This window comes from Triticum aestivum, chromosome 6D, assembly GCF_018294505.1.
Source record: "Triticum aestivum cultivar Chinese Spring chromosome 6D, IWGSC CS RefSeq v2.1, whole genome shotgun sequence".
NCBI classification, from domain to species: domain Eukaryota; kingdom Viridiplantae; phylum Streptophyta; class Magnoliopsida; order Poales; family Poaceae; genus Triticum; species Triticum aestivum.
This window is the reverse complement of record NC_057811.1, coordinates 108,751,666-108,773,646: the sequence shown is the minus strand read 5'-3', so window position 1 is coordinate 108,773,646 and position 21,981 is coordinate 108,751,666. Positions and strand designations below refer to the sequence as shown.

Here is a 21,981-nt window from a genome sequence, read left to right as displayed (position 1 = left end):
TATAAAAGGGATAGCTTCAAATCGGCCCCAGGAAGGAGAAGTGCAGAAAAGGTATATCTACCTGCCGATCGCGGGAAGCGCCCGCCGAAGGTAACCGGAAGGCCATGCGATGGTGAGCGCTCTGTGTTCCACGAACATTTGGATCCATTTTTACTGTGCTCTGTTTCTGTTCGTTGGGTATAGTTTGCTGATTTCTTCTTGGGTTTGCGCAGGGTCTCCTGCCGCTGTTCCTCCGGGCGGTGGCGAGGCTGGCGGCGTGCGTCGCGAGCAGGCCGCCGGCGGCGGTTGCGGCGACCGTGCTGTACCACGGCGGGGCGCTGCCGAGGGACCCCCGGCTGGAGCGGCTGGTCTGCGACGGCATGCTCGACGGCGGCGGCGGCGACAGCCGCATCCTGCATTTCGTCGTCGGCGTCATGAGGTCCCTGGGCTAGCTGCGAGACGTGCCTAGCATGCTTTCTTCCGTCAGGAGAATCCACGGAGTTCGCCGGCATCAGATTCCTATATGGTAGCAGTAGTTTAGTTCGGTACTGACCCAGCTAATTTGAAGGTCTCTCGAGAGAACGTGCGTACGTAGATTATTATTAGGCCAGGAAGTCGGTCGGCGTCGGCGTCGGCGTCGGCGCCGTTTATTGCGCCGACGGCCACATGCTCGCTCGGTCTTTCCTGCGAGAAACAACCAAAAAATGCTTCAACTCAACGTGGCCAGTCTGACTACTAGTAATGTTGTCATGGGTCAGAAATTCAAGGTTGAAATGTCAAACGCATACAAACTTAAAACTCACATGCACACAGCACCAACAGAAACAAGAATGAAGAAATCATCACTTCAGTATAGCCTCATCATCAACGGCATCTATACATACACTGACAATTGAGCACATGAGCACATCAAACAACCGCACCCGACACAACATGGAGTATATAGTATGGTATTCCTATCAAATTGCGAACTTGAATTCTCCGACCAATGCTCTCTACCTAGATATCACACCCAGGGAGCAATGCAATGCAATGCAAGTATACCACCAAAGAAAGATTGAAACAAGGCCACCGAGGTCCGAGGAAGCATGCGACAACCTCAGGAGATGCTCTGATTCATGCGAATATGCGATCGCCGTCATGAGATGCTGTTGCTGCGGTAGAACACACGGCGTGCTGAAAGCCTGAAAACAGGTCTGGTGACAGGCAACTCATGCCCTCTTCAGAGCGCTGATCCGCGCAGCAAGTTCGTCGAAATCAGGCATCTTTGGGTGCACGTTCCCCCTGGACGTGTCCTGCTGCAGCGAGATGGACCGAGCAGGAGCCGGAGCCTTCGGCCTCGCCACCGGGGAGCCAGATTCTGCAGGCAGAGATACAGTTCTCTCTGGATGACTGGGCGCACCCTCTCTGTTGTTGCCGTCAGCAGGTTGATCGGGTCGAGGCCGAGGGGTCCTGGACTTCGACCTCGTCTTGTGCTCCTCCTCCCTCTCCATCCCCTTCTTGCTGTAGTGCCTCAGAAGCTTATCCATCATCCTCTCCTCGTCGTCGTGCCCTCCTCCTTCGCGGGGATGAGCGCTCCTGCTCCGGTGCTTACGAGGCGCTCGGGGCAACAGATTGCCAAAGTCAATCGCAGTGTCAGTCTCATCCTCCTCTGTCTGGTAGTCACTGCCGCTCGTCGACCCGTTACGCCTGCTCGAGTGCTTTCGTCGCTCATGGTCGTCCTGGGAGCCATTCCTGCTGCTTGGACGCCTTGTTCGGCCGCCAGGGGTTTGGCTTGTCACCTTTTCATCATTGGTCACCTCATCGTACAAAGAACCGTGTGTTGGTGGCCTTGAACTTTTCCTTCTCACGGAAACGGGCCGAGGTGCACCATCATCGTCGACCAGACCGTCTCTCCGGTGACCCGTTGGTTCCGAGCCGCTGAGCTTGTAGCCATTAGCAGCAGCTTGATCTGTTGGATTTTCATGCGCGGGCTTCGTGCTAGAGTTTGGCTTCACATAGGGAGGCCGCATGTTGACTAGCTTCTCTGGCATTTGCTGCCTATCTTGCACCGGCTGTCCAAACTCTCCCATATGCCGTGCTCGGTTATACAAACCATTATTATCTTCTTCAGCAGACTTCTCGCTCGTTGCTTTGTACGGCTTAGAATAAGGAGGAACCTTGTTTACTGTTTTGCCATTGCCATTCAAGGTGCCAGCTGATTCAGTTTCTTGCTTTTCCAGGCCCAGGGTTTTAAGCCCCAAGTCAGCATGTCCCCAGTTATGATCAGTGCCAGCAGCCATGTGGGTTCGATGGTAGCCTTTGCCATTAGCCTTTTCGGCGCCGTCTTTCTTCTCAGTTTCCTTTAGGTCTGTGTATGGAGGAACTATTTTCTTCATTTCTCTTTGAACAGGTTTTGCCACGGCAACCTCCTGCTTCTTTGAGCCATTGAGATCCAGCTCCTCTGCATTCATCAGTTCCCTCCAAGACTGACCGCCCTTTTTCTCGTCCTTGTTGACCTCCTTTTGATGACCGTTCCTTCGCTTCATGTTCACAGGAGGCACATCACTATCCAAATGTTTCTTCTCAACAGGTTTATCTGAATAGTTCTTTCTGCTTTTCTCACCAACTTGACCAATGTAATCAGGAACGACATGAATATCTTTTGGTTTTATCTGAAATTCCTGCTTCCATTCACGCCCATCAGGTATAGATTTAGATTTCCTGTCAAGCACAGCATGCTTATCTACCCTGTGTCCATTGCGCCCTGATGCTTCAACCTCTACGCCGTTGAATGAACCCTTCTTCAGAAGTTCCTGATAAAAAAGATCAGAAGTGAATGACCAGTCGAGTTGTTAATAAAAAGGATCGGCGGTATAAACCAGCAAGTTCCCTAAAACATACCTTTTTATTTGGAGGTACACCAGATATCTGTCGTTCAAATGTCTTGGTATTAAACGGGATAGCAAATTCTTCAGCAACATCTTCAATCACTTGCAACTTCTCCTCCTTAGTAAATGATTTGTTCTGAAGCTTCTGAACAAACTGTCCACATAAGGGTTAAGTTAATCAGCATAGGTGCAACAAAAGAGAGCAACTCAAAACACAAAAATCACAGCATTGTATGCACCTCAGAGCTAACAAAAGGTTCAATGGAAGCCCCATATTTCTCTGTAAATACATGTCTGAGTTCACACAGTTCAGGTAAATCAGGATATCTAGCAGCAGCGAAAATCAGAGTTGACACAGCTTCCAAGGCTTCATGAGGGCATTCACTGTAAATAGAGCACCACATATTAGTGATCAACTATAGAAGGAAGTTGCGTAATCATAACTGAATGCAACCAGAAGTATTCCTAACTTCTGTAAGAGGTGCACATGCTTGACTGATATAGCAAAACACGAACAATACTCATCTAGTATGGAAGTTGGGTATATACCCACTGATACTGAACAATTCTGCAAAAAGCTACTATATGCTTATTTGCAGTTTCAAGATCCTCTAAAACTTTGTAAACACCATGCAAATAGTTAAAGAACATAGCTAATACATACTAAGTTGGTTGATTAGCTAAATTGACAGGAATTGTGTCACTTTAGGTTTTCAATCAAAACTGGGGTATGACATGCATTATGCAGAAACTGATTCAGAGACTCAAGCTATTGCTGTCAACAAAGCAACAATTTTGAAACATCGCATACAGAAGGAAATCACGAAGATCTCATACACCAGAAAATTTAGTGAACACATCTGCGTTGCAGTAATAGAATGAAACATATGGCATCAATTGATCCTAAACTTAACTACTAGGGATTGCAAAATTGATCGACATATTCTCTGTTAAAATCCCAGCATAAACATCGGCGATACCTCTGTTTCTGCAGGTTGTTGAGCTGCTTCCCTATGTAGTCACAATACTGCTCGATCATGTCATAGCAGGACGCTTGGTTCATCTCCACAATCAGCCCTTCCATCTGCATTCCATCCAAGGAGGAAACATTTACAAAAGAAAAGAAAATGCAGCTGTTTGCACCAAGTTAAAGTGTACACTGCTGGTAATAATCATTACTAGACAGTGCAAGTCGGTGAGTTGAGTGTGCAGGATGTACCCGTCCGAAGGCGTGCGATTCAAGGTTGTTTGTGAGGAGGTCGGCGACGTCCTTCCTCAGGAACTTCACCATGGCCTGCTTTTTCTTGCGCACCAGATCCAGCCGGGTCCGGGTGCATTTGATTGCGTGCTTGCTGCATCAGACAGCAGTAGCAAATCCAGCAATCAGATCAAGAAAAAGCAAGCAATAACAAATGCGATCCATCCAAATCGAGTCACGAATGGCAGATTCCCAGGCCATCAGAGAGCAAGCAACAGAGTCCCCCCGAAAGACAGATTCCCAGACCATCAGAGAGCAAGCAAAGCTGGACGAACACATGTGAGCAACAGCGACTCGAATCACGAATCGGGCCTGGTAATCTCCGGCCAAACAAGAGGGAAAAAGGCAGGCGAGACAGAGAAACAGCCCTTGAATTAAAGGCGAAGCAACTTTTAGCTCGGAAACTGAAAAATCCGGACCTCTGATGAACCGCGGCCGCAGCAATCGAGAAATCAAACAAATGCCGGCCGCCGGCACCGGAGAGCTCGACGAGCAAAAGTCATCGCCGAAAATCCTCAAGCGCTCGATTTCGGGCTGGCTCGACCAGCGAAAGCAAGAGCTGGAGCTCTCACGGACCAGCAAAAGTAAAAGCAAGAGCCGGATGGACGGACAGGGAGGAGGGAGGGATCCAGGGGCGTACCATTTGTTGTGGAACTTGGAGTTGAGCAAGCTGTCAAACATCTCCAATGGCCGCCGCCGCCGCCGCCTCCTTCCCCTGCGCCGCTTTCTGTTCTCTCTCTTCGCCTACGCTTCGAGTGGTGGGCAGCGGAGGAGCGGGAGCGGGAGCCGCCAATGGTGGCGAGAAAGGGAGGAGAAAGGGAGGAGAAAAGGGGAGAAATCGGGAGGACGGACAGCGGGAGGGATGGAGATGGTGGGGTGGGGGGAGGTGGAGGTGGAGGTAGTGGAGAAGGAACACCAACAAATCAATGTTAATGTTAGCTGGTGCTGAACAGGGGCCAGGTGGCTGGGAGGAAGACTTGCTTCGTCCTGCTGTGCACAGAGGAAATTGGTTGGGTTTTCTTGGAGGAAAAAATGGGGAGAAGAACAGCAGCTTAGAGAGAGAGAGAGAGAGAGAGAGGGGGGGGGGGAGTAACTGACCTTGGAAATTTATGCACATCCGTCCAGTTAATTGTCCATTTGTGGCGCAGTTACCATGTGGATGGGCTCCCACCATTTCAACTTCAGGCGGGTGTGACGGGCAAATTTGACAATTTTAACCTGTAGATAAAACCATATCACAAAATGAACTGCTCTTAAAAAAATTCACTCAGCTGACCTTTTTGAGTTGCGCCCGACACAAAGGCGCCACACTATACTATACAACGCATGACTGACAGGCGCTGCACGTCTGGCAGCGTCGCACTGCGGACTACATAAAAATTACTAAGTCAATATGCAGCTCCTAGCATCTAGGCGTTGCACTAGTGGTTGCGTGCAACGCCTAGATGCTAGGCGCTGCACATTGACTTAGTAATTTTCGGATCACACGGGTAGGCGTGCAACGCCTGTCAGTCAGGCGCTGCGTAGTGCAGGGTGGCGCCTTTGTGTCGGACGCCACTCAAAAAGTCAGCTAAGTAAAAAAAATTAGGGAGGGTTCATTTTGTGAAATGATTTCATGCACAGGTCGAAATTGTCAAATTTGCCGGTGTGATGTGAAAGTAAATTCTATTTCTGTGCAATGCCAAAGTGTTTCTGCATCCATGATTCATGGCCAAAAACTAGGGGTTTCCCCTCTAGAATTTAGGGATCGCTTTTCGGTGCTGCTGCATTCCTTTTGGGCAGCTAGCTTTCCTCTCCGTTTGCCTGTGATTTTTATAAACGGTAAAAAGAACTCAAAATAGATATACAGTATACATGGAAATAAGATGCATTTAATCATAGGCTCCATGTCCTGCACTTTGTACTACAGCACTCACCAGCAGTGGACCCCACGGATTTAAATTAAAGTGACGCCAAGAGAGCTGTTTGTTTGTGCGTCGCCACCAATGTGTGTCCGCTTTGAAGACTTCACATGTAATCCGTGACAGGTAGAGAATCCTAATCACAACGATCACTCTTAATTAAGGCTGTCAGTGACTCAGTGGTGCTAGATTACACAATCTTATTTCCACTGGGTACACCGACCAGACAAAATGCTGACTAGTCCTGCAAGACTGCCCCAGTGAGCCGGTTCATGGAAACATGTCACTGATTAGTACTACTCTTGCCTGTTTTGTGCGTCGATGCTTCTAGTTCCAGGTTCAGGATGACCACTTTTTCAACAACAAAGAAAATAGATCAGGATAAACAGCGAGTGAAAATGGCTAGGATATGTGCGTCTTGTGTGCGCATTAATGATTTAGTAATGCGGGTGCATACTTAAGTAGGTAGTACGACTTGTTAAGTTTTTTTCGCAATGGAGGCAAAAGATTTGCCTCATCAATTAGATAAGGAGAGAAGTATGACTTGTTAAGTACTATAAGTATAGACATTTTGTGATGATGCAGATCCTCTTCCATTTATATATCTTGCATAAATATACAAGCAACAATTTTTTTTGCGAATATATACTGGAAGGAACTAATAATCTCTCTCCTTTTAGTGACCAACACGACGTTTCATGTATTTACACGGTTATATATACCGGTCAATTTCAGCTAAACATTTGAACAAGTCAAACTATGTTGTCCTCACCTCACTCTCACACACAACAAAGACTAAAATTCACAGTGCAACTAATTTAGTCACCTGGCACGGCCGGATCGATGGTTGTCGGCGATCAAGTCGGGGTCGCTTTCCCAAAAAAAATGTACCATCTATGTAAAGAAATATAAAAGCGTTTAGACATCTCTTGATGAGTTTTTCTTCTCGGTGGTCTATGTGAGATATCTTGTGTGTACTGCTTAGGAGTTGTGATGGTTTTTGTTCGTTAATTAACCGAGGAATTCTCTTTGGTAAAATGCTCACCTTCATTTCGAAAATCTACCAATTTAAGCCTAGTGCAAATTTTGATAGTAATGGTGATTTATGACACTTTCAGACAAATCCATACACATCATGAGGGACGAGCAACAGATGAGTGGCTGGTAGACGCGTGACATCGAATCCACGGACAGGCTGAAAAGTTGAGGCTTCCACGAGACTCCGCCCAACCCCGATCGAGCCAGTGCCCATTCCACTAATCGGGCGTGTACAGCACCACGATTTGTTGGCAGAGGTGCGGGATTTATGAGCCTCTCTCTCCGGCAGCAAAGTGCACAGTACTGTAGGAACTGATTAATTATGTTCGCCTCGACTGGCTAACCGAACCTTGCTCAGGACAGGCGCGGCGTGACAGGCAGGCAGACAAGGGCGTCAGGAGCCTCGCCTGCTCCCACATGCTTTGCTACCGCCGACCAACCCACCCATGCCAATGCATCCAAGCTCACGAGTTCCGGTGATGCTTCCTTTGCAGGAAAGGAAGCCACACGAGAGCTTTCTTTGTTTTGGAAAGATATATGATTTAGATTTGTATGATTGTAAACTTTTCAGTATATTCACCAGCCTGCTTCTTAGAGCACCCACAGACGGATTTCACAAATTCGACCCTTCAAACGCCCGCGAAGCACTCGGCCTCGTCTTCGGACAATGACCGATCACGTCTCAAATATTTAATTCTACAACCTAGAAACTTCAAATCCTGGTATAAGTATCTAGGGAGAACATGAGGCTTCTCAGAGCTTAGCGACTCTCGGCCGTCGGATCGATTTTTTGATGCGTTGTGGACCGTTCGATCTCGCTTCGGAGCAACCTCGGCCGTAGGATCAAACCGAAACACTGCTACAATGAATAGTGTGCTCTCCAACGTGCCACCACCTGTTATTTCTATGCCCCACCAAGGGCAATTTCGCCATTTCGCACATAGGCGTATAAAAGGTTGTGGCTCCTGTTGAAGAAGACCTAGCCGCCGCTCCCCTCCCACTCATGCCGCCCTCTCTCCTTTTCCTCCCGCCCCGCCTCTCTCTCTCCCTCCAAACCCTAACCCGCGCCCACCTCCCTACCCCATCGTCGTCCAGATCCAACCCCACGCTGCCGTCATCTCCTTCGCCCAGTCGGCTGCCGCCGCACCGCACGAGGTGGGATGCCATGCCCCAGCCGTCTCCTCGGTCTGCTTCACCGTCGAGCTCGCTCGTCATGTCGTCGGGAGGGAAGGAAGATGGTGTTGCTCTTCTCGAGGTGCACCGCCGTGATGTCAACGGGAGGAGGCCAAGCGAAGCGGGACATCCACTCATCCACATCCCATCCTCTCTTCCTCACCCCATCCTATCTCCCTCCCAGATCCACCACGCAGCTCTGTAGCTCGCTCGGGCGCTCGGACGCCGACGCCATGGAGGACGCCGCTCCACCCCTGCTCCTGTCCGTGCCCCCGACGCCATGGAGGACGCCCCTCCACCCCTGCTCCAGCCTGAAGGTACTCCACCCCTACTCCATCTCAGTTTTGGTCAAAACTGACTGCTGAATGCTCCTGCTGCTCTGTAGCTCGCTCAGGCGCCCGGACGCCGACGCCATGGAGGACGCCGCTCCACCCCTGCTCCGATCCGTGCCCCCACGCCATGGAGGACGCCCCTCCACCCCTGCTCCAGCCTAAAGGTACTCCACCCCTGCTCCATCTCAGTTTTGGTCAAAACTGAATGTTGAATGCTCCTGCTGCATCAAGCTGCTGTTTCACAATTTAAAACTGAGTTTTTTTAAATTCCGTTCTGTACTATGGTCTATGTTTTGTCAATCTATTGTAATCATTTATGTTGTGGAGTAAGTTTTAAAAAAATTCAGTAGAGTTCTGAACCATTGCATCAGTAAGTTCTAAACAAATTCAGTTGAGTTGTAAACAAATTACTAGATCATTAAGTTCTGAACCATTGCAAATTCTGAATTTTTTCATCGACGGCGACGGCTCCTCCTCTTCCAAGTCTACCCATCGATGACGCGCCGTCTCCTGCAAGCCCCTCGCCTCCTCCTCGACTGGCGGCAGCGCCGACCCCGATGAGGAGCCCATCTTGCCCCTCCTCCAGGAACTAGCAGTAAGCCATTGATTCTCCTCTGGCTCATCGTATCTACATTCAGTTAAAAATTTGATGAAGATTCGAAGAGGTTCTAATTGCGTTGTTCTGTTGCTAGGATAGCTTGGTGCTCCCGCAAGCAATTTGGGATTCTGTCTTGATGTAAGCAGTCACTATCCCCTTCTCAGCTTCGATTGAAACTCACCTGGTTGCTAAGATTATTTGGGTTGTCATCAGAATAAAAACTGTTACCTTTAACAACAGTAGTAAAGGAAAACATAAATGGTTAATGTAGACACTTGTGTACGTAGATTTGCTTCAAACAGAATAGGCAAGCAACATTGTGATGACCCCAAAAGGATAGTTAAGTAATGTGTGAGTTTCCTTTGCCTTTACTGTCCTAACACCCATGAAATTCACTTTATGAAGTGTAACCAAGCTTTATGATTTTCAGCACAAGAATCCATCAGAATTCAATACCCGACAGTCATGCTGACATGATGGATCTGGATGAACCATTTGATCCCATATTTAGCTGACCTATGGGCAACCCATTTGGTATTTTGGACCCAAATTTTGTTGAGAGAGCCGCTGCTGGTTTCTTTGGTCAGGGACCTCAGGTTACACATCGCAGGGTTGTGCGGTAGATACCTATCACACTAATAATCCTCAAACTGGAAGGTCTGGTTAATGGAGGGTATTATCACCTCATGCCACTGTCCATTGCACTTTTAGTTCAGCTTCCACTTCTATACTCTATTTTTTGTATGCATGGACTGCTTATTGTGTTGTCTTTGATTATAATTTTCTGTAATAGAAATACTTGAAGGAAATATGCCCTAGAGGCAATAATAAAGTTATTATTTATTTCCTTATATCATGATAAATGTTTATTATTCATGCTACAATTGTATTAACCGGAAACCTGATACATGTGTGAATACATAGACAAACAGAGTGCCACTAGTATGCCTCTACTTGACTAGCTCGTTGATCAAAGATGGTTATGTTTCCTAGCCATAGACATGAGTTGTCATTTGATTAACGGGATCATATCATTAGGAGAATGACGTGATTGACTTGACCCATTCCGTTAGCTTAGCACACAATCGTTTAGTATTCTGCTATTGTTTTCTTCATGACTTATACATGTTCCTATGACTATGAGATTATGCAACTCCCGTTTACCGGAGGAACACTTTGTGTGCTACCGAACGTCACAACGTAACAGGGTGATTATAAAGGTGCTCTACAGGTGTCTTCGAAGGTACTTGTTGGGTTGGCGTATTTCGAGATTAGGATTTGTCACTCCGATTGTCGGAGAGGTATCTCTGGGCCCTCTCGGTAATGCACATCACTTAAGCCTTGCAAGCATTGCAACTAAAGAGTTAGTTGTGGGATGATGTATTACGGAACAAGTAAAGAGACATGCCGGTAACGAGATTGAACTAGGTACTGAGATACCGACGATCGAATCTCGGGCAAGTAACATACCGATAACAAAGGGAACAACGTATGTTGTTATGCGGTCTGACCGATAAAGATCTTCGTAGAATATGTGGGAGCCAATATGAGCATCCAGGTTCCGCTATTGGTTATTGACCGGAGACGTGTCTCGGTCATGTCTACATAGTTCTCGAACCCGTAGGGTCCGCACGCTTAAAGTTCGATGACGGTTATATTATGAGTTTATGTGTTTTGATGTACTGAAGGTAGTTCGGAGTCCCAGATGAGATCGGGGACATGACGAGGAGTCTCAAAATGGACGAGGCGTAAAGATCGATATATTGGACGACTATATTCGGACTTCGGAAAGGTTCCGAGTGATTCGGGTATTTATCGGAGTACCGGAGAGTTACGGGAATTCGCCGGGGAGAAGTATTGAGCCTTATTGGGCCATACGGGAATAGAGGAGAGAGGACAAAATGAAGGAGGCGTGCACCCCCCCTCTGGTCCGAATTGGACAAGGGGTGCAGCCCCCTTTTCCTTCTCCCTCTCCCCCTCTTTCCTTCTCTCCTACTCCAACAAGGAAAGGAGGAGTCCTACTCCCGGTGGGAGTAGGACTCCCCCCTTTGCGCGCCCTCCTCCTTGGCCGGCCGCCTCCCCCCTGCTCCTTTATATACGGGGGCAGGGGGCACCCCATAGACACAACAATTGATCATTAATCTCTTAGCCGTGTGCGGTGTCCCCCTCCACCATATTACACCTCGATAATATCGTAGCGGTGCTTAGGCGAAGCCCTGCGTCGGTAGAACATCATCATCGTCACCACGCCGTCGTGCTGACGGAACTCTCCCTCAAAGCTCGGCTGGATCGGAGTTCGAGGGACGTCATCGAGCTGAACATGTGCTGAACTCGGAGGTGCCGTGTGTTCGGTACTTGATCGGTCGGATCGTGAAGACATACGACTACATCAACCGCGTTGTGCTAACGCTTCCGCTTTCGGTCTACGAGGGTACGTGGACAACACTCTCCCCTCTCGTTGCTATGCATCACCATGATCTTGCGTGTGCGTAGGAAATTTTTGAAATTACTACATTCACCAACAGTGGCATCCGAGCCAGGTTTTATGCGTTGATGTTATATGCACGAGTAGAACACAAGTGAGTTGTGGGCGATATAAGTCATACTGCTACCAGCATGTCATACTTTGGTTCGGCGGTATTGTTGGATGAAGCGGCCCGGACCGACATACGCGTACGCTTACGCGAGACTGGTTCTTCCGACGTGCTTTGCACAGAGGTGGCTGGCGGGTGTCAGTTTCTCCAACTTTAGTTGAACCGAGTGTGGCTACGCCCGGTCCTTGCGAAGGTTAAAACAGCACCAACTTGACAAACTATCGTTGTGGTTTTTGATGCGTAGGTAAGAACGGTTCTTGCTCAGCCCGTAGCAGCCACGTAAAACTTGCAACAACAAAGTAGAGGACGTCTAACTTGTTTTTGCAGGGCATGTTGTGATGTGATATGGTCAAGGCATGATGCTATATTTTATTGTATGAGATGATCATGTTTTGTAACCGAGTTATCGGCAACTGGCAGGAGCCATATGGTTGTCGCTTTATTGTATGCAATGCAATCGCCATGTAATTGCTTTACTTTATCACTAAGCGGTAGCGATAGTCGTAGAAGCAATAGTTGGCGGGACGACAACGATGCTACGATGGAGATCAAGGTGTCGCGCCGGTGACGATGGGGATCATGACGGTGCTTCGGAGATGGAGATCACAAGCACAAGATGATGATGGCCATATCATATCACTTATATTGATTGCATGTGATGTTTATCTTTTATGCATCTTATCTTGCTTTGATTGACGGTAGCATTATAAGATGATCTCTCACTAAATTTCAAGATAAAAGTGTTCTCCCTGAGTATGCACCGTTGCCAAAGTTTGTCGTGCCCAGACACCACGTGATGAGCGGGTGTGATAAGCTCTACGTCCATCTACAACAGGTGCAAGCCAGTTTTGCACACGCAGAATACTCAGGTTAAACTTGACGAGCCTAGCATATGCAGATATGGCCTCGGAACACTGAGACTGAAAGGTCGAGCGTGAATCATATAATAGATATGATCAACATAGTGATGTTCACCATTGAAAACTACTCCATTTCACGTGATGATCGGTTATGGTTTAGTTGATTTGGATCACGTGATCACTTAGATGATTAGAGGGATGTCTATCTAAGTGGGAGTTCTTAAGTAATATGATTAATTGAACTTAAATTTATCATGAACTTAGTCCTGATAGTATTTTGCAAATTATGTTGTAGATCAATAGCTCGCGTTGTTGCTTCCCTTGTGTTTATTTTTGATATGTTCCTAGAGAAAAATTATGTTGAAAGATGTTAGTAGCAAAGATGCGGATTGGATCCGTGATCTGAGGATTATCCTCATTGCTGCACAGAAGAATTATGTCCTTGATGCACCGCTAGGTGACAGACCTATTGCAGGAGCAGATGCAGACGTTATGAACGTTTGGCTAGCTCAATATGATGACTACTTGATAGTTTAGTGCACCATGCTTAACGGCTTAGAATCGGGACTTCAAAGACGTTTTGAACGTCATGGACCATATGAGATGTTCCAGGAGTTGAAGTTAATATTTCAAGCAAATACCCGAGTTGAGAGATATGAAGTCTCCAACAAGTTCTATAGCTAAAAGATGGAGGAGAATAGCTCAGGCAGTGAGCATGTGCTCAGATTGTTTGGGTACTACAATCGCTTGAATCAAGTGGGAGTTAATCTTCCAGATAAAATAGTGATTGACAGAATTCTCTAGTCACCATCACCAAGTTAGTAGAACTTCGTGATGAACTATAGTATGCAAGGGATGACGAAAGTAATTCCCGAGCTCTTCGCGATGCTGAAATCGACGAAGGTAGAAATCAAGAAAGAGCATCAAGTGTTGATGGTTAAGAAGACCACTAGTTTCAAGAAAAGGGCAAAGGGATAGAAGGGGAACTTCAAGAAGAACGGCAAGCAAGTTGCTGCTCAAGTGAAGAAGCCCAAGTCTGGACCTAAGCCTGAGACTAAGTGCTTCTACTGCAAAGGGACTAGTCACTGGAAGCGGAACTGCCCCAAATATTTGGTGGATAAGAAGGATGGCAAAGTGAACAAAGGTATATTTGATATACAGATTATTGATGTGTATTTTACTAGTGTTCGTAGCAACCCCTCGGTATTTGATACTGGTTCAGTTGCTAAGAGTAGTAACTCGAAACGGGAATTGCAGAATGAACAGAAACTAGTTAAGGGCGAGGTGACGATGTGTGTTGGAAGTAGTTCCAAGATTGATATGATCATCATCGCACACTCCCTGTACTTTCGAGATTAGTGTTGAACCTAAATAAGTGTTATTTGGTGTTTGCATTGAGCATGAATATGATTTGATCATGTTTATTGCAACACGGTTATTCATTTAAGTTAGAGAATAATTGTTGTTCTGTTTACATGAATAAAACCTTCTATGGTCATACACCCAGTGAAATTGATTTGTTGGATCTCGATCGTAGTGATACACATATTCATAATATTGAAGCCAAAAGATGCAAAGTTAATAATGATAGTACAACTTATTTGTGGCACCGCCGTTTAAGTCATATTGGAGTAAAGCACATGAAGAAACTCCATGCTGATGGGATTTTGGAATCACTTGATGCTTGCGAACCATGCCTTATGGGCAAGATGACTAAGACTCCGTTCTCCGGAACAATGGAGCGAGCAACTGACTTATTGGAAATAATACATACTGATGTATGCAATCCGATGAGTGTTGAGGCTCGCGGTGGGTATCATTATTTTCTGACCTTCACAGATGATTTGATCAGATATGAGTATATCTACTTGATGAAACATAAGTCTGAAACATTTGAAAAGTTCATATAATTTCAGAGTGAAGTAGAAAATCATCGTAACAAGAAAATAAAGTTTCTACGATCTGATCGTGGAGGAAAATATTTGAGTCACGAGTTTGGTCTTCAATTAAAACAATGTAGAATAGTTTCACAAACTCATGCCACCTGGAACCACAACATAATGGTGTGTCCGGACGTCATAACCGTACTTTATTAGATATGGTGCGGTCTATGATGTTTCTTACCAATCTACCACTATCGTTTTGGGGTTATGCATTAGAGACAGCTGCATTCACGTTAAAAAGGGCACCATCTAAATCCGTTGAGATGACACCTTATGAACTGTGGTTTGACAAGAAACCAAAGTTGTCGTTTCGTAAAGTTTGGGGTTGCGATGCTTATGTGAAAAAGTTTCAACATGATAAGCTTGAACCCAAATCGGAGAAATGCGTCTTTATAGGATACCCAAAGGTGACTATTGGGTATATCTTCTATCACAGATCCGAAGGCAAATTCGTTGCCAAGAATGGATCCTTTCTAGAGAAGGAGTTTCTCTCGAAAGAAGTGAGTGGGAGGAAAGTAGAACTTGATGAGGTAACTGTACCTTCTCCCAAATTGGAAAGTAGTTCATCACTGAAATCAATTCCAGTGATGCTTACACCAATTAGTGAGGAAGTTAATGATGATGATCATGAAGCTTCGGATCAAGTTACTACCGAACCTCGTAGGTCAACCAGAGTGAGATCCGCACCAGAGTGGTACGGTAATCCTGTTCTGGAGGTCATGTTACTTGACCATGAAGAACCTACGAACTATGAGGAAGCGATAGTGAGCCCAGATTCCGCAAAATGGCTTGAGGCCATGAAATCTGAGATGGATCCATGTATGAGAACAAAGTGTGGACTTTGGTTGACTTGCCCGATGATCGGCAAGCCATAGAAAATAAATGGATCTTCAAGAGGAAAACGGACGCTGATAGTAGTGTTACTATCTACAAAGCTAGACTTGTAGAAAAAGGTTTTTGACAAAGTTCAAGGTGTTGACTACGATGAGATTTTCTCACTCGCAGCGATGCTTAAGTCTATCCGAATCATGTTAGCAATTGCCGCATTTTATGAAATCTGGCAAATGGATAAACAAAACTGCATTCCTTAATGGATTTATTAAAGAAGAGTTGTATATGATGCAACCAGAAGGTTTTGTCAATCCTAAAGGTGCTAACAAAATATGCAAGCTCCAGCGATCCATCTATGGACTGGTGCAAGCATCTCGGAGCTGGAATATACGCTTTGATAAGTTGATCAAAGCATATAGTTTTATACAGACTTGCGGTGAAGCCTGTATTTACAAGAAAGTGAGTGGGAGCAGTACAACATTTCTGATAAGTATATGTGAATGACATATTGTTGATCGGAAATAATGTAGAATTATTCTGCAAAGCATAAAGGATTGTTTGAAAGGAGTTTTTCAAAGAAAGACCTCGGTGAAGCTGCTTACATATTGAGCATCAAGATCTATAGAGATAGATCAAGACGCTTGATAAGTTTTTTCAATGAGTACATACCTTGACAAGATTTTGAAGTAGTTCAAAATGGAACAGTCAAAGAAAGATTCTTGCCTGTGTTACAAGGTGTGAAATTGAGTAAGACTCAAAACCTGACCACGGCAGAAGATAGAAAGAGAATGAAAGTCATTCCCTATGCCTCAGCCATAGGTTCTATAAAGTATGCCATGCTGTGTACCAGATCATTGTATACCCTACACTGATTTTGGCAAGGGAGTACAATAGTGATCTAGAGTAGATCACTGGACAGCGGTCAAAATTATCCTTAATGGAATAAGGATATGTTTCTTGATTATGGGGGTGACAAAAAGTTTCGTCGTAAAGGGTTACGTCGATGCAAGTTTTGACACAAATCTAGATGACTCTAAGTCTCGGTCTAGATACATATTGAAAGTGGGAGCAATTAGCTAGAGTAGCTCCGTGCAGAGCATTGTAGACATAAAATTTGCAAAATACTTACGGATCTGAATGTGACAGACCCGTTGACTAAAATTATCTCACAAGCAAAACATGATCACACCTTAGTACTCTTTGGGTGTTAATCACATAGCGATGTGAACTAGATTATTGACTCTAGTAAGCCCTTTGGGTGTTGGTCACATGACGATGTGAACTATGGGTGTTAATCACATGGTGATGTGAACTATTGATGTTAAATCACATGGCGATGTGAACTAGATTATTGACTCTAGTGCAAGTGGGAGACTGAAGGAAATATGCCCTAGAGGCAATAATAAAGTTATTATTTATTTCCTTATATCATGATAAATGTTTATTATTCATGCTAGAATTATATTAACCGGAAACCTGATACATGTGTGAATACATAGACAAACAGAGTGTCACTAGTATGCCTCTACTTGACTAGCTCGTTGATCAAAGATGGTTATGTTTCCTAGCCATAGACATGAGTTGTCATTTGATTAACGGGATCATATCATTAGGAGAATGATGTGATTGACTTGACCCATTCCGTTAGCTTAGCACACGATCGTTTAGTATTCTGCTATTGCTTTCTTCATGACTTATACATGTTCCTATGACTATGAGATTATGCAACTCCCGTTTACCGGAGGAACACTTTGTGTGCTACCGAACGTCACAACGTAACAGGGTGATTATAAAGGTGCTCTACAGGTGTCTCCGAAGGTACTTGTTGGATTGGCGTATTTCGAGATTAGGATTTGTCACTCCGATTGTCGGAGAGGTATCTCTGGGCCCTCTCGGTAATGCACATCACTTAAGCCTTGCAAGCATTGCAACTAAAGAGTTAGTTGTGGGATGATGTATTATGGAACGAGTAAAGAGACTTGTCGGTAACAAGATTGAACTAGGTACTGAGATACCGACGATCGAATCTCGTGCAAGTAACATACCGATGACAAAGGGAACAACATATGTTGTTATGCGGTCTGACCGATAAAGATCTTCGTAGAATATGTGGGAGCCAATATGAGCATCCAGGTTCCGCTATTGGTTATTGACCGGAGACGTGTCTCGGTCATGTCTACATAGTTCTCGAACCCGTAGGGTCCGCACGCTTAAAGTTCGATGACGGTTATATTATGAGTTTATGTGTTTTGATGTACGGAAGGTAGTTCGAAGTCCCGGATGAGATCGGGGACATGACGAGGAGTCTCGAAATGGCCGAGACGTAAAGATCGATATATTGGATGACTATATTCGGACTTCGGAAAGGTTCCCAGTGATTCGGGTATTTATCGGAGTACCGGAGAGTTACGGGAATTCGCCGGGGAGAAGTATTGGGCCTTATTGGGCCATACGGGAATAGAGGAGAGAGGCCAAAAGGAAGGAGGCGTGCACCCCCTCTGGTCCGAATTGGACAAGGGGTGCAACCCCCTTTTCCTTCTCCCTCTCCCCCTCTTTCCTTCTCTCCTACTCCAACAAGGAAAGGAGGAGTCCTACTCCCGGTGGGAGTAGGACTCCCCCCTTGGCGCGCCCTCCTCCTTGGCCGGCCGCCTTCCCCCTTGCTCCTTTATATACGGGGGCAGGGGGCACCCCATAGACACAACAATTGATCATTGATCTCTTAGCCGTGTGCGGTGCCCCCCTCCACCATATTACACCTCGATAATATCGTAGCGGTGCTTAGGCGAAGTCCTGCGTCGGTAGAACATCATCATCGTCACCATGCCGTCGTGCTGACAGAACTCTCCCTCAAAGCTCGGCTGGATCGGAGTTCGAGGGACGTCATCGAGCTGAACGTGTGCTGAACTCGGAGGTGCCGTGTGTTCGGTACTTGATCGGTCGGATCGTGAAGACATACGACTACATCAACCGCGTTGTGCTAACGCTTCCGCTTTCGGTCTACGAGGGTACGTGGACAACACTCTCCCCTCTCATTGCTATGCATCACCATGATCTTGCGTGTGCGTAGGAAATTTTTGAAATTACTACGTTCCCCAACAATACTCGCCACAAATGATAATGTACATCTGCTCTTTTCTAAGAATGAAGTCTGTAACCCTCATTTGGATAAATGTCTATGAACAAGTCAGTTTTATATACCGACCTGTCCCCATGATACAAGTCAGTTGGTAGCTGTTTCTTCAATGCCATATTATGCTGACAATTTTGAGGTAGCTTGTGCAACCCTGCTGTTGTAGCTGTTTTTCTTATACATTGTCTTATAGCACCCGTTTTGTACTCTAATCATGTGAATTACTCCTATTCATGAACAAGAGAGTATCTGCTCATAATAGAGATCTGCCTCCCCATGATGAGGAGTTCATTATTTAAATAGTTGTGCATGCCATTTTCAATAAGCAGAAGCATTACATAAATATTCATATTGACCATAGGGCAAAAACAGAGGAAATTGATTATATTTCCGTTTTTCTTAGGACCAGGAGCAGCTGCAGGCTATCACGGAACCAGTTCTCTCATTTGTTCTGCAATGCAGTAGGCACACTCCACAATCTCAGTTCCTAATCTTTGTTATGCGCTGAGAGGAGGGAAGAAGGATAATGTGGTCGCAGCCCTATCGGCACCCTTCTCACCTGATTCATCCGCAACACGCCATGCAGGTGATCTTCTCTATTGATATATTAAGAACATTGACTGCATTTCTTCTCTATGTTTCCGAACATTGTATATATTGTGTGCCGATGATGAAGTTTTTTCACTTCTATCTCCTGTAGCAATAGTCTATTTTGTTCTTGCAAAAATAGGCAACTGTGTATATGATTGGGCATAATCTTTATACTGAGCACATCGTGTGACCCTTAATTATCTGATGATCATGTATCACACACACACACACACACACACACAATATTACAGTTTAATACTCAGGTTAACTTTCTCAACATTACTGATTTGAATTGGTTTATGAAGTAAATTCATTGTTCCTCTACCTCCGCCACTTGGTTTTGCATTCACGGGAAAACTTCATATGGGTTCTGGCTACAGTAAGTTATATTTCTATGGGTACTGAGTAACATTGGTTGATGGTCACAAAATGAAAATGTATGCACAAGTGTCCCTCCTCCTCCAAGTCTGTAGTGTGATACAGTAGAAGTCTGCAAGTGCTCTGCAATTCTGTTTTTATACCCTGTATATATGGTGCCTAAGTTACAGTAAGTTAGTGGTTAATTGAGCTACTGAAGATTGTACTGAAGATGCATGAGTAACAGTAATATATTGTTGTTTTGGAGGTGTTGATTGTCATTGTGCAATTTGATTCCGTTTTAAAATGATGCACATCTTGGTTTGGTTCAGTTTGAATGCGTGTGCAATCAAATTGATTTGAAGTAGAGCTGGATCCATGGTGAGAAATGGATTTAAAATAGAGCTGGATCCATTGTTGTGAGTTTCTTATGCAGTAGAGTTGGATCTTTAGACTCACAACATTTCTTTTGCTCTGATTCAGGTTCGTTTTTGTGTATTGTTCTTTACTGTCAAGTCTGAAGTTAGTGGTTCTTGAGTGAGCTGCGGAAGCTACTACCGTCTGTTATCTGCTCCATCTGTGCGCCGACGAACAAGTTAATTAGGTGGCTTGGTGTGTGCTTTTCGACCGCCATGGCCGACGACTCATCGTCCCCGATATCTTACATCCAACTGGTACATTCACACAGTATAATGCTCTGCTCCACTGTCTTTCTTGCGTTGCATTTCTGCATGCATGCAGAGGAAGGGAGAAACTGTATTCCGAGATTGTATCTTCAGATACTGGCTAGCTAGCTTTGATCCAAAAAAGAAATGGTTGTCATGGCGGCAGCAACATCTATACTCTGAATATGTGTTCCTCTGTAGATGTGTGTTGTCACTGTAAATAAATTCAGTGTACGTAGCCTGCCACTTGTGTAATTCATTAACATCCGACCACATGAGAGTTTGTAGCTGGTGACAGCACCAAGTGGTAAGCATGTTTTCTTGAGAATTCAACATCAGCCTAGGATCATGCTCCCTCTATTTATGTGTGACTATTGAATCATCTAAAATTCGATGAGTAAATTGAATGTACACAGGAGCATCTTACTCTAAATTGGATCATCATTTACAGATCATTTACACATGATTGAGTTAGTGGCTCCAAGTTCATTTACACAGATCATTTACACAAACCATGACGTGATCATTCATAGGCTCAGTGGGTTCTGAAAACCACAGATGAACCTATATTTTTTGCTTTAGGAGGAAGTGGGTCAGAACTCAGTGAGAGTGCGCCAACATCTCTATATTGTGAAGATTAGTTAATTTGAATTTGAATTTCATTTCACTTTCTGTAAATGATAAATTTGGATTACACCACGTTTTGATTTGATAAATACCGTGGATTGATCCCTGCACTTTTGACAAATTTATGTTCATGACATCTCCGGTTTACTCATGTTCTCATTCTTTGTGCTTCTCAGATCCGGCGGCTCCATTGATACGTCGAACCCGTCATCACTCTGTCGGACTAAGTGTGGAGTTACTTGTGCAAGTTACACCATCAGCAAACACATAAAGACCTGAATGCTATCATCGCAAGTAGAGCATGCATTTACATGCTCTAAGTCAATCTGTTTGGGAGAAAACAAAGGCTTTGTGCCTATTAGTTACTTTTTGTCTTATCATATCCGTGGGTACCATCACTAATACAAGGGGAAGACTCCCAATCTGTAACATGTGACCTGTCCAACTGCAAAAATGTTAAGCAATAAAAACTATGTGTAACACATGTTCTTATACACTCTGCCTATGCTTAGTATAGAAACTATCCATAGATGGTACTCCCTTTTTGTGGCCCTGTGTAATATATATTGCAAATAAATTATTGTGAGCTGCTCAACCTTTGCGCGTTTGCTCTAACATACCGAACCTTTACGCTATTGCCTTTCATCTTATAAACGTATGAAATACAAAACGTATTATACAGGTTGGATATGGCTGGGGCGGGTGGGGTGCGGCAAGCCGCACTTCCTATCTAGTCCATATTATTACATGTAACATAAACCGATCTTTAAGCAGAGCTCGGCCGGTTTCGTCGTGCCCATGTTCGGTGGCCGGCTGCGCTGCTCAAAGTGTTGGTTCTATCGCCGGCAAGGTAGAGTAGGGCATGGGACACGAGCCGACTCACGAGACTCAAGGCGCCGCCGTCACCCATGCCCCACTCTTTCTCGTGTTGGAAATATGCCCTAAAGGCAATAATAAAATGGTTATTATTGTATTTCCTTGTTCATGATAATTGTCTATTGTTCATGCTATAATTGTATTAGCTCGAAACCGTAATACATGTGTGAATACATAGACCACAACATGTCCCTAGTAAGCCTCTAGTTGACTAGCTCGTTGATCAATAGATGGTTATGGTTTCCTGACCATGGACATTGGATTTCATTGATAACGGGATCACATCATTAGGAGAATGATGTGATGGACAAGACCCAATCCTAAGCATAGCACAAGATCGTGTAGTTCGTTTGCTAAG

The 21,981-nt window shown here is 45.1% G+C and overlaps 1 protein-coding gene and 1 long non-coding RNA gene across 2 annotated transcripts; one reads left to right on the top strand and one right to left on the bottom strand.

The window, feature by feature from the left end:
- Nucleotides 1-810: 810 nt before the first annotated feature.
- LOC123143918 (uncharacterized) lies at nt 811-5,114 on the bottom strand. The gene is made up of 6 exons (XM_044562907.1): nt 4,748-5,114; nt 4,069-4,201; nt 3,830-3,933; nt 3,089-3,233; nt 2,863-3,003; nt 811-2,774 (listed from the first exon to the last, which is right to left on the bottom strand). The coding sequence occupies exons 1-6, from the start codon at nt 4,786-4,788 to the stop codon at nt 1,191-1,193; spliced, it is 2,148 nt and encodes a 715-aa protein (XP_044418842.1). The 5' UTR covers nt 4,789-5,114; the 3' UTR covers nt 811-1,190.
- Nucleotides 5,115-18,692: 13,578 nt separating this feature from the next.
- Nucleotides 18,693-20,455, top strand: LOC123141260 (uncharacterized). Its single transcript, XR_006470216.1, has 2 exons — nt 18,693-19,093; nt 19,939-20,455. It is a non-coding gene; the product is annotated as an uncharacterized lncRNA (long non-coding RNA).
- The last annotated feature ends 1,526 nt before the right edge of the window (nt 20,456-21,981 follow it).

Coding starts and splice junctions, on each gene's coding strand:
- LOC123143918 (XM_044562907.1), bottom strand. CDS start 4,788: ATGTTTGACAGCTTGCTCAACTCCAAGTTCCACAACAAATG. Junction 4,202..4,747: donor TCCAAGTTCCACAACAAATG/GTACGCCCCTGG, acceptor TGTCTGATGCAG/CAAGCACGCAATCAAATGCA. Junction 3,004..3,088: donor AACCTTTTGTTAGCTCTGAG/GTGCATACAATG, acceptor TTATGTGGACAG/TTTGTTCAGAAGCTTCAGAA.